Source organism: Neolamprologus brichardi, chromosome 17 (genome assembly GCF_056152115.1).
Source record: "Neolamprologus brichardi isolate AB-2024 chromosome 17, ASM5615211v1, whole genome shotgun sequence".
Taxonomy (NCBI): Eukaryota; Metazoa; Chordata; class Actinopteri; order Cichliformes; family Cichlidae; genus Neolamprologus; species Neolamprologus brichardi.
The window spans coordinates 121,220-132,382 of NC_142120.1; the positions used below are offsets into that span (position 1 = coordinate 121,220).

The following is an 11,163-nucleotide window of genomic DNA, read 5'->3' on the forward strand; positions in this document are numbered from 1 at the left end:
TATTTAAAATTGAGAGGTGGGCAACGACACCAGGGGTGAGGTGTACACCCTGATGGTAATTTGGATCTCTCTCAGAGATTTAATCTCCACCAGGGACAGCCTCGCATCGAAACTGGACAATCACTTGTCGATTGACTCCAGGATATCTGCGATGTCTTTGCCGGCAGGCGATGTTGTGCTGGGGGAGTCTGCCGGGCGACATCTCTTCGATGACGGCGTCTCAGTTTTGGCCGGGGAAGATGCACTCTGGGCCTTCTTCATTACTAAATCTTGGAAACAGCGGTCGATGTATTCTTGGAGAGCGTCTAAACTCTCCCCGTTGTCCTCCAGGGTGTTAGAGATGATAAGACAGATGTTGTTAGTTATATGAAAGTTGGTTAGTTTATTTGGCAATACTGAGGCTTAAGGAAACTTTGTTAAACTCTACGCTACCATTCGCTTTTTTTCCCGCCAAATCTCCGGCGTCTGACGTCACCTACAACACGGGTCGCTTACCTTACCCGTCACTTCCGTCCCTTCAATCACATTCTCATTGAAAGGCTGAAAAATTGGGTTGGTGTATCTGGAACTGCATTAGAGTGGTTCTCCTCTTATCTCCATCACCGATCCTTTTCTGTGGCAGTCTCCGATTTTAGGTCATCCTCTACCTCCCTTACTTATGGTGTCCCTCAAGGGTCAGTTTTGGGGCCTTTATTATTTTTAATATATCTTCTCCCCCTCCAGCATATAATGGGCTCTTTTGAGGACATTTCTTATCATTGTTATGCTGATGATATTCAATTGTACGTTTCTTTTATGCCCGAGGATTTATCTAAGCTTCAGCGTCTGAATGATTGCTTAGATTTGATCAAACGTTGGATGGCTGCAAATTTCCTCCAACTCAACGAGGGGTAAACCGAAGTCCTTGTATGCGCCCCTGATAGGTTTCTATCGCAGATAGTGAAAGCCCTTGGTCCTCTCTCACTTTATGTTAAATCCTCTATCAGGAATTTAGGTGTCACCTTTGACTCGAGTCTTACATTGGATGGGCATGTGAAATCTCTGGTTCGGTCTTGTTTTTATCATTTAAGAAATGTGGCTAGGCTAAGCCCGGTTTTATCTCGCTCTGAACTTGAGATTGCTATATATGCTTTTATTTCGTCATGCTTGCATTATTGTAATTCACTGTTTATGTGTCTAAGCAAAGGTTCTCTGGATCGTCTGCAGGTTGTGCAAAACACTGCAGCAAGGCTTTTGACAAAATCCTCCAAGTACTCACATGTGACACCGTTATTATCTCAGTTACACTGGCTTCCTGTTAAATTTAGAGTCAATTTTAAGATCCTGGTCTTGACCTACAGAGCTGTGCACGGACTGGCACCTGCCTACATCTTTGATCTGCTACAGCCCTATGTCCCTAGCAGGTCTTTGAGGTCATCTGATCAGGGCTTACTTGTTATAAAAAATACTAAGAGGAGGACTAAAGGTGACAGAGCTTTTGCCACTGTGGCCCTGAGACTGTGGAACTCTCTCCCCAAACATTAAGAACTGTGGACTCAGTAGCTGTTTTTAAAAAACAACTCAAAACTCACCTTTTTAAAACTGCTTTTGGTTAATTTTATGCCTGTTTTATTTTCTCTTTTTAAATCTTTGTATGACTTGTAATCTTATGTGCAGCACTTAATAAAATGTATATAAATAAAAAAAATGTATTTATTTATTTAACAAAAGCAGCAGGGAGCTATGAAAGTGAAAAAGTGAAAGTGAGATGCCCTTAATGATTGGCACAAAGCAAGAAGCAGTGTACCGAGCGTACAAAGTCAGGGACTTGGAAGCACTGGTTAAACAGCGTCCACCTATAACAGAGGGAGGAGCAGCTTGGTTAAGGAAGTTAAGGACCTTAACAGAAGGGGAAGAGTTAGCCATTGGTTACTTCCGCGCAATTGGTGGAAGATGTATGCTAGGGGGAGGATTAGCAGACATGGAGAAAATTGCTAAAACCACAGCCTACCCAAATGACATTCCATATAACAGAGTAGAAGAGAAGCTAGCTGATGCAGTCCGTGAAAAATATATGACACCAAATTTAGGGTCCATCCGAAAAATAACCTGGGACCTGTGGAGATTAGAAAATTATTTTACTGTTACTATTCATAACCATTATCATTACTATTGCATTACTTATCATTTATCATTATCATTTCGTCAAAGCATTTATTGAAGCTGCTGATGTTACATTAAAGTCTGTATTTCAGATGTTAGCATAATTACATAGTAATCTTTCATTGCAGGTGCAACTGTAATCATGTTAAACACATTGCATTTTTGTGCTTATTAAAGAGTTGAAGCTCGGTCAGTTAATTGATGGTCGGAAGCTTCGGGCGGCGCGACGTCCGGCCGATCTATTGAGTAAAGTGACCCAAAGCTATGGAAGAATTGCATACATGCTTACAATACACCACCTATAATCTAGAAACAGAATAGAGGCCTGTGTGTGTTCAGCAGCCTGCCGCATTGGAGTTTGCCTGGTAACAGATGACTCAGAATAAGTCAGGAAGTATACTTCTAAAATGTCTTTGTTTGTCGAGTGAGGTCATGCACGGAGGTCAAGACAGACATAGTCTGCCTGCACACACATACACAGTATATAGACTTGTTTTGCTTGTAAACGGCATGTTCTACCTGCATACGTGACAGTTTAGTTCCACAAATAAGGGAAGTGCAATAAGTAAAATAACAGGAAGCATCTGGCGGTGGCGGAGGAACAGAGGAAGGAACTGTTCTTTTTTGAATGTGTCCAATGTTGGGATTACTGGAACTGATGCATGTTATCTATCTGCTTTGACGCATGACGCCTGTCATCAACTATGTTATGTAATACAACTGCTCGTTTATTGTTCTGGGGAGATCGATGCTGATTGTGTGCCAGAGCTCATCTTCCCCACATGCGTGTGTTTAAGAAAATCATTGTTTTGATGCACAATGGACCTGCAGTCGTTTGTCTCTCACCTCAAACACGAATCAGGACAGACCCTAAATACACCCCAAGAGAATTTTTAGAGAGAGCTAAAGAACAATGGATGTCACAAACAGGCATACACCCAGGCCAGGAAGGAGAGCACATGGCCTGGTTTCACGCTGCGGTGCTGAGGGGACTGCCGGATCGGGTCACAACTGATTTAGAAAAGAATCCAGACTTTGCAGTGGCAGACTCTATTCAGTGGGAGAGACACGTGGGGCATAGGTTGCAGCTGGAGCAGGATGTCGCGAACAAACAGAAAAAAGAGATAGAAGAGGCACAGGCACAACTGCTGAAATTACAGCTGAATTAAGCTCGTGAAAAGCACAATTCTAAGAAAAAGGAGATGAAAGAAGCAAACAAAACAATGATGGTGGCAAGGCCCGAGCTTGGTCCCGCGCCTGAATGGCCAGATCTTGATCCAAACCTGTATCCTGATGACCGCTGGCCCGTAAATGCACCAAGGCAGAGAAGATTGGAAGGGAATTGGGGAACCGATTATTCGCAGAAAGGGCGTGGTGGATACGGAAGGGGAGGACCAAGGGCTCGTGGTTTGGGGAATCCCAGAAAACCATCTTGGAATACCTGTTTGAGATGAAGGACATTGGGCTCGAGAATGTCCTGAACCAGCCCAAAGCCCAGAACAGCAGATTCAGATTCAGATTTTATTTGTCACATACAGGTTGCCCTGCAGTGAAATGAGACACCCCCCCCCCCCCGACCTTACACACATAACACAGACATTACATGGGGGTTACAAGTCGGAGATTGGCAGTTGTGGAAAAAAAAACACTGAAATGTACACACAATGGGAATGTACAAGAGGAAAAAAAGAGACCCCTGCTCATGCTGTGCTTCCATGGTAGGACAGCACGAGAACAGGAAACAAAAAAACTCCTCTGCACAAAAAAAGCACATGAATGTTCACAGCACAACATTATGAAGGCACATATTAAACAAATATGTAAGACTGCGTTCTTCCATTTGCGCAACATCTCTAAAATTAGAAATATCCTGTCTCAGAGTGACGCTGAAAAACTAGTTCATGCATTTATTACTTCCAGGCTGGACTACTGCAATTCATTATTATCAGGATGTCCAAAAAACTCACTGAAAAACCTTCAGTTAATCCAAAATGCTGCAGCAAGAGTACTGACAGGGACTAGAAAGAGAGAGCATATTTCTCCTGTTTTGGCTTCCCTTCATTGGCTTCCTGTTAAATCCAGAATTGAATTCAAAATCCTGCTCCTCACATACAAGGTCTTAAATAATCAGGCCCCATCTTATCTTAATGACCTTGTAGTACCATATCACCCTATTAGAGCACTTCGCTCCCGCTCTGCAGGCCTACTTGTTGTTCCTAGAGTATTTAAAAGTAGAATGGGAGGGAGAGCCTTCAGTTTTCAGGCCCCTCTTCTGTGGAACCAGCTTCCAGTTTGGATTCGGGAGACAGACACTATCTCTACTTTTAAGATTAGGCTTAAAACTTTCCTTTTTGCTAAGGCATATAGTTAGGGCTGGACCAGGTGACCCTGAATCCTCCCTTAGTTATGCTGCAATAGATGTAGGCTGCCGGGGGATTCCCATGATGCATTGAGTTTTTCCTTTCCAGTCACCTTTCTCACTCACTATGTGTTAATAGACCTCTCTGTATTGAATCGTATCTGTTATTAATCTCTGTCTCTCTTCCACAGCATGTCTTTCATCCTGTCTTCCTTCTCTCACCCCAACCGGTCGCAGCAGATGGCCGCCCCTCCCTGAGCCTGGTTCTGCCGGAGGTTTCTTCCTGTTAAAAGGGAGTTTTTCCTTCCCACTGTCGCCAAAGTGCTTGCTCATAGGGGGTCATATGATTGTTGGGTTTTTCTCTGTATCTATGAAGCGCCTTGAGGCGACTTTTGTTGTGATTTGGCGCTATATAAATAAAATTGAATTGAATTGAATAACAAGCCACAGGGTGGGAGTAGGGGGATGGAGTAATCCCAGGCAACACAGCAGACATCCTGCCACTGCGCCGACTCGCCAGCGCGGGCCCAGACCCGCCTCGTGTTCCCAGGAGGTAACAAGCATCGAAGGCGTTGGAAAGGGAAGGGGAGATGAGTGAGTGCTTATCAGTGTAAGTGTGTGTGTGTGCGTGTCCATAGTTCAGCTGAGACAGTGTCCTTCGCCCTATCAGGCTAAGTAAACAGTCCTCCAGCCAATCCAGGTGGCCTTGCATGGGATGGGGAGAATAGTCAAATCACAGTCGTTATCAGGGAGTGTTTGTCCGGCTTCAGCCTTGGGCCTGTGCAGCTGGCGCCGTGGTGGTGTCTGCATTTGATCCCGAATTTGTTGATTTGTTGAGATTTTTCAAAGCTGATCTTTAACACTCTGAGGCTGGTCTCTCTATCTCCCGTTGGAGAGCCGCGAGCCTCCCCATGATGGTATCAAACTTCTGATCCGTGGTGTTATCATTCTTTTGATTCTGAGACCTCACAACTGCTGTGATCCGTTCTGCGATGTGATCCAGCTTTCGCTCAAGGTTCTCATTTTGAGCAGGGCCCTCTCTGATGTATCCCACCATATGCTCAATGGTGTTGTTTTGAGCCTTCACAGAAGCCATAAGCGTCTCCAAGGTGTTAACCATGCTGCGTTCGTTGTGAGAGGTCGCGACTCGTCCCGTCGCTTCAATTCCAGCGGGCAGCTTTGGGGGGGTTTGAACAGCCGGTTCCGCTCTCTTATTTCTCCGATAAGTCAGGGCCATGCCAGCTCCGATCAGCAAGAACCCCGTTATCATGGTTCCGAATAGGTAAATATCTTCAGCGTCCTCGATCGACAGTCCCGCCAGGCACATGAGCCTCCATTTCTGCCACCCGTCCATCGTGTATCCGGCAGGGAAAGTCCCTCCGGGGCACTCGGGCTCTCCCGAGCCCAGACTTCTCGTTGAGAAGAGGGTGTCAATAGCATTCAGAGACCAGTTGATCAAATCCATAATTCTCTTTTAGGTTTTAGAGAACGACAGTGAGAGACTGTTCCAGGGAAAAAGTAATGCACATGAGACAGACAAGGACACAGAGGCTAAGCAGGGAAGATAAGGGTAAGGAGGAGAGGAGAAAAGTGCGACCGCCTCCGCTGAGAGCCAAACGAGAAGAGGCAAGACTACCAACCCCAGGCATGTGGAGCTCCCAGTGGCAGAGCTCTCTACATAGGAGGACATCAAGCTCCTAACCCAAGCGCAGCGCTGATCCCCAAGTATCCAGTGGCTGATTGGGGCTGGGAGGAGCAGTACTGATGGAACCGACAGAGACCAGGCAACAGGGGGATGGCAGATCCCATGTTGTCAATGACTGTAGAAGGTGCTGAATTGACCTTCCTGGTGGACACTGGGGCAACTTACTCAACACTGAGAACGACACCAAACAGTGCAAAACTCTCCAAACACACAGTGAGTGTGGTAGGTTTCTCTGGGGTTCAAATGACTCTGCCACTCACAGACCCAGCTCTGACCAAGCTGGGCAAACAGACTTTGAAGCACAGATATGTGGTCTCTCGACAAGTGGCAGTGAATCTGATGGGCAGAGACCTGCTCGTCAAATTGGGAGCCACTATAATGTGCTCTGCAGATGGACTAACTGTGACTCTGCCAGGAGGAACACATCTCCCGTGCCTGGGGACACATTCAAAGAACCAATACTTGGTGCAAGACTGTGAACAACAGTCAGCCGACATTTACTGGGGACGGCTTGTAGAAGAAGGCATTCTGAGGCAATATCAACTCTGGGGAACCTGGATCATGAGTCTCGCAGTTTACTCCCCGCCTCGCGATCCCTACCACATCACTCTCTTCTATGATAGGGACGACCGAGTTCCAGTCTGACCTTGAAGGTCAGACCTGGAATGTGCGTTCACATAATATCTATGTAGGGCCAGAAGGTGTGGCCGCGGCAGTTAAATTAACAGATGAACAACTGCCTTGGTGCAATATGGGGTCTGATTCGGCCATGAGGGTCATCAGGCGAAGGAAATGGGATCAATGGTCAGGCGGGCGCTGGATAAGGCTTGGTGGCAGTCCACACAAATTCCAAATGTCTGGTACGCACCAACCTGCAAAACGTACCGTATCACCTGTCTGTCTAACGACTCGGTGATTTTAGAACATCAAGAAATCTCCAGAATACATGGCAGAGAGAGAACTGATCATACTGATGCAGTTGCTGAGCTCTCAAAGCTGCCTGACACTTTGTGGTCTAGAGGACCCACGGACGTTGGTCTGGCTATCTGTTCGCCTGTGCTGTTCCAGCTGCAGTCGGAAAAACCAATTAATAGACCAAAGTACAGACACAAACCTGAAGCAGAAGAAGGGATTACAGAAACCATTGAAGGGCTGCTAAAAATAGGAGTACTTGAGCCCTGACAATCATTTTGGAACACACCGATTTTGCCGGTGGAAAGACATAGGACGGGGAAGTACAGAATGGCGCATGACCTCATTCTTTTGTCTCCCCAGGCATTTTCAATCAGGTGCTCAGGGAGGCCCTGTCACCTTGTCAGTTGCCTGAGGGGTGTAAACTGATACAGTATGTTGATGACCTGGTAATTGCAGCCCTGTCGGCAGCGGCCTGTACGGAAGCATCGCTTGTAGTGCTGAAAAGACTGGCAGAATGTGGCTTGAAAGTAAGTAAAGGAAAGCTGTAGGTGGTCCGACCAGAAGTAACATTTCTGTGCCGCGTAATCGAACACAAATAAGTGGGATTACTGAACACACAGAAAGACCAAATTCTAACACACTCTACACCAAGAACGGTGAAGGAACTCCTTTCTTTTCTTGGGTTGACGGGTTAAAGCCACCAGTTCATTCCAAACTATGCGGGCAAAACGGCCCAATTGCGGGACCTAATCAAAAATGGGCGTTCAAAACCTTAAGAGTGAACTGCCTTGGACGTCCGCAACAGAAACGGTGTTCATTTCACTAAAGTAAGAACTGTCAAGAGCCACTGACCTGGCCACACCTAATTATAACAAACCTTATCTACTTAGATGTTTCTGAAACACACGGAATTGTAAATGGTGTGTTGTTTCAGAAAAAAGGGGGTGGGAGTACAGTACTTATGTATGTCAGCATAAGACTGAATTCAGACACAACACGCAGCTGGGGTAGCAAATCAATCCAGAAAACAGCACACATAGTGAGAGAACATCCACTAAAAGTGTTGACCACACACAGTGTAGTGGCATACGTGAACTCACAAGTATTCACTATGACACCACTGACACAACAAGAGGTTGAGTAAAGTTTTAGATAGAAAGGGTAAGAGAGTGAACAGCTCACTCAATGGAAAACAGCGGGGTTGAGAACGGCAGGAAATGCTCCCATTTGCCACAAGAAAGAAATGGAGGAACTGGAAAAGGTCCTGCAGCACCAAGGAGCCTGGAAAGAAGGAGGTGTAGAGGACGTTGGGAGTACAACGTAAGTTTGGACAGTGTATCATCCTCAATCTTAAGGGAAAGCAGAGAGAATGAACCTAAATTTGAAAAACAAATTATCTAAAATCTGTGCACAGATGGGGCTTAAATTGGGTTGCAGTCCTGACAATTGCTTTAATAACAATAAGATGTTCTGTTAACCAATGGTCCAAACGGCTACAGCAGTTGAAAGGAAAAGGCGAAACCTGGTTCCATTGGTCGCAGTGTGCAGTAGCAGATGAGAGCTTGGTGGAGGAAAAGCCATCTCCAACCAACACAGAGCACACTGTGTTTGGACAATGGAAGGGGTTTGTTATGGCTGCCATGCTTTCTATTGCCGCTTTTTTAGTGATACTGGTCACCTGAGGTTGTTGTCTCATTCCTTGCACCAGAGGACTGCTAGAGAGGGTCAGAGTGAGGGCAGTGGACCCCGGAACGGTGGTTCCGGTGGCCATGATGCCATTAATGGAGTTAGAGGCGGTCGAATGGACCAAGGAGTGACACAACACGAGGTGTGGTGAGCTTTCTAAAAGAAAGCTCAAGAGAGGGAATGTGGAAATAAAATATATTATTTCACTGCTACAATATAACCTGATTATTATCATTGCATTAATAATATAACCTGCAGCATTGATATTGCATTAAAGATGTTTATGAAACTTACTGTTATTAACCTTTTACTTACAGGTGCAGCCATAGTCAGTTTATACACATTGCATGATTGTGCTCATTAACAGAGTTGATGTTCAGTCCATTTAAGGTTATAAGCTTCGATGACCGCGATGTCTCAGTCGATATATTGTGGGGGACTTGGAGCAATGGAAGGTTCAAAGCATGCACGCTTACAAACACACATGACAGTATTGATTCCAGGCCAAAGGCCTGAGATACATTTTGCTTTTAACTGCATTTGAGCTTGCCTAGTAACAGGTGACAGAAGACAAGTCAAGAAAAGGACAAGCCCTCAGGGACCATCTAGGCTTGCAACTTAGATAGATAGATAGATAAAACTTTATTAATCCCTCGGGTGGGTTCCTCTGGGAAATTTGTTTTCCAAAAAGCACAGCACCGACAGAAGTTACAGAGTTAAGAATATTATATATATATATATATATATATATATATATATACACACATATATAAATACAAAGACATATATAGATAAAATATACAAAGGGGATAAATAGAATAAATAGGAATAAAAATAAAAAATAAAAATACAAGTGAATTGCACATTTCAAGTATGGAGTCTATTGCACCGCTGATTATTAACAAAAAGTATTGCACAAAAGGTAATTGCACAGTGAAGTGAAGAGGCACTACAGCTTAGTTGTTCCCCCCTCCTTTGTCCTCCTGTTTCCCCTCCCTCTCCCCTCCAGAGAGGAGTGTTATTCATGGGTTTGTGTTGTGTGTTGCTCACAGAGGTAACTGTGAGAAAGTGTATACACCTGCGCAGCGCTAACATTTGCATGTTCTTCTCTACAGCATTACAGTTCTTCATGTGGTTTGATCATGTGATTTACCACTGGACAATTGATTGGCGTTTGGTTTTCTACTACAGGATTTCTGGGCTTATGTGTGAAGAAACTGTGTTCATAGGTTATGACGCCTGATCACCTGGATGGTCAATGTGTGTTGCTAATGTTTGTTTTGCTTTTGTTAAGGGTGCATGTGGAGGATTTGGTAGAAAACAGACAAGTGACATGAGGAAACAGATAAGAGATGCAGTGGTTATGGAATAGTTCAACATGGAGCTCACTAGCTGGCCACTTTTTGAGCTCCTAGTGATAAATGGGGGGAGTGACATTGCTTAAGGAAAGTCACTGAGTAAATTGTGGAGTAAATTGGGATGATTCATGATTGGAGACGAATTAGGGTAATAATAGTGAGTTAATGATTGGAGAAAACCTGAACATGATACTTGTCTGTTGTGCTGAATACTTTATTGCTCTCATGATCTATAGTTGGTTGTAAATAAGAAGTTTGATTTAACAGATTTGTTTTGTAGGATACAGGCTCCAGGTTGAGCGGGGAGTTAAATAGGCTTAACATGTACCTGTTGACTAATGTTTTTACACAAGGGTACAGGTTGGCAGGAGATTGTTTTAGAGAGAAGGTGCAACATTCTTGTACATGTCTCATTGGGGAGTGAATGAAACATGGAGGAAGCCATGTGCAAGAGGAGGTGAGTATCATAAAGTGTAAAGGTCACTCCTCGGGGACTGGCATGGTGGCCAGAGGAAACCAGGAAGCCGATCGAGCTGCGAAAGAGGCAGCAGGCTATAAAGCACTACGGCAGATCGTGCAAATAAGTGTGGAGGAAGAAGTAGGAGTCAACATGTTGGAGGAGGCCAGGAAGGCCCAAGAGGAGGCGGCCCCGGAAGAGAAGGGGGTCTGGAAGAATCGAGGAGCATGGGAAGAAGGAGGTCTCTGGCGAGGACCTGACGGACGACCGGTGTTGACCGCCAACCTAGCGGAACAGAAGATTGCAGAAGCACATGGGCTTGGCCATGTGGGTGTGGCCCAGATGGAGAGACATCTGTGCCATTGGTGGCATTCCTTTTTGAGGGATATGATTAAGGAAAAAGCTAGGACGTGCCTGATCTGTGGGAGGCACAATCCAAAGCCAGTGATTAAACCAGAGGCAGGTAAGTTCCCCATTCCAGAAAGACCAGGGGAAGAGATTGTCATTGATTTCACTGACATGATTGATGTGGGACCGGGAG

General features: G+C 45.2%; 1 protein-coding gene across 1 annotated transcript; it reads right to left on the reverse strand.

Annotated features, from left to right (window-relative positions):
* Positions 1-4,950: 4,950 nt before the first annotated feature.
* LOC148097829 (uncharacterized) lies at positions 4,951-6,059 on the reverse strand. The gene has a single exon (XM_087830515.1). The coding sequence runs from the start codon at positions 5,964-5,966 to the stop codon at positions 5,358-5,360; it is 609 nt and encodes a 202-aa protein (XP_087686641.1). The 5' UTR covers positions 5,967-6,059; the 3' UTR covers positions 4,951-5,357.
* Positions 6,060-11,163: the final 5,104 nt, after the last annotated feature.

Coding starts and splice junctions, on each gene's coding strand:
- LOC148097829 (XM_087830515.1), bottom strand. CDS start 5,966: ATGGATTTGATCAACTGGTCTCTGAATGCTATTGACACCCTCTTCTCA.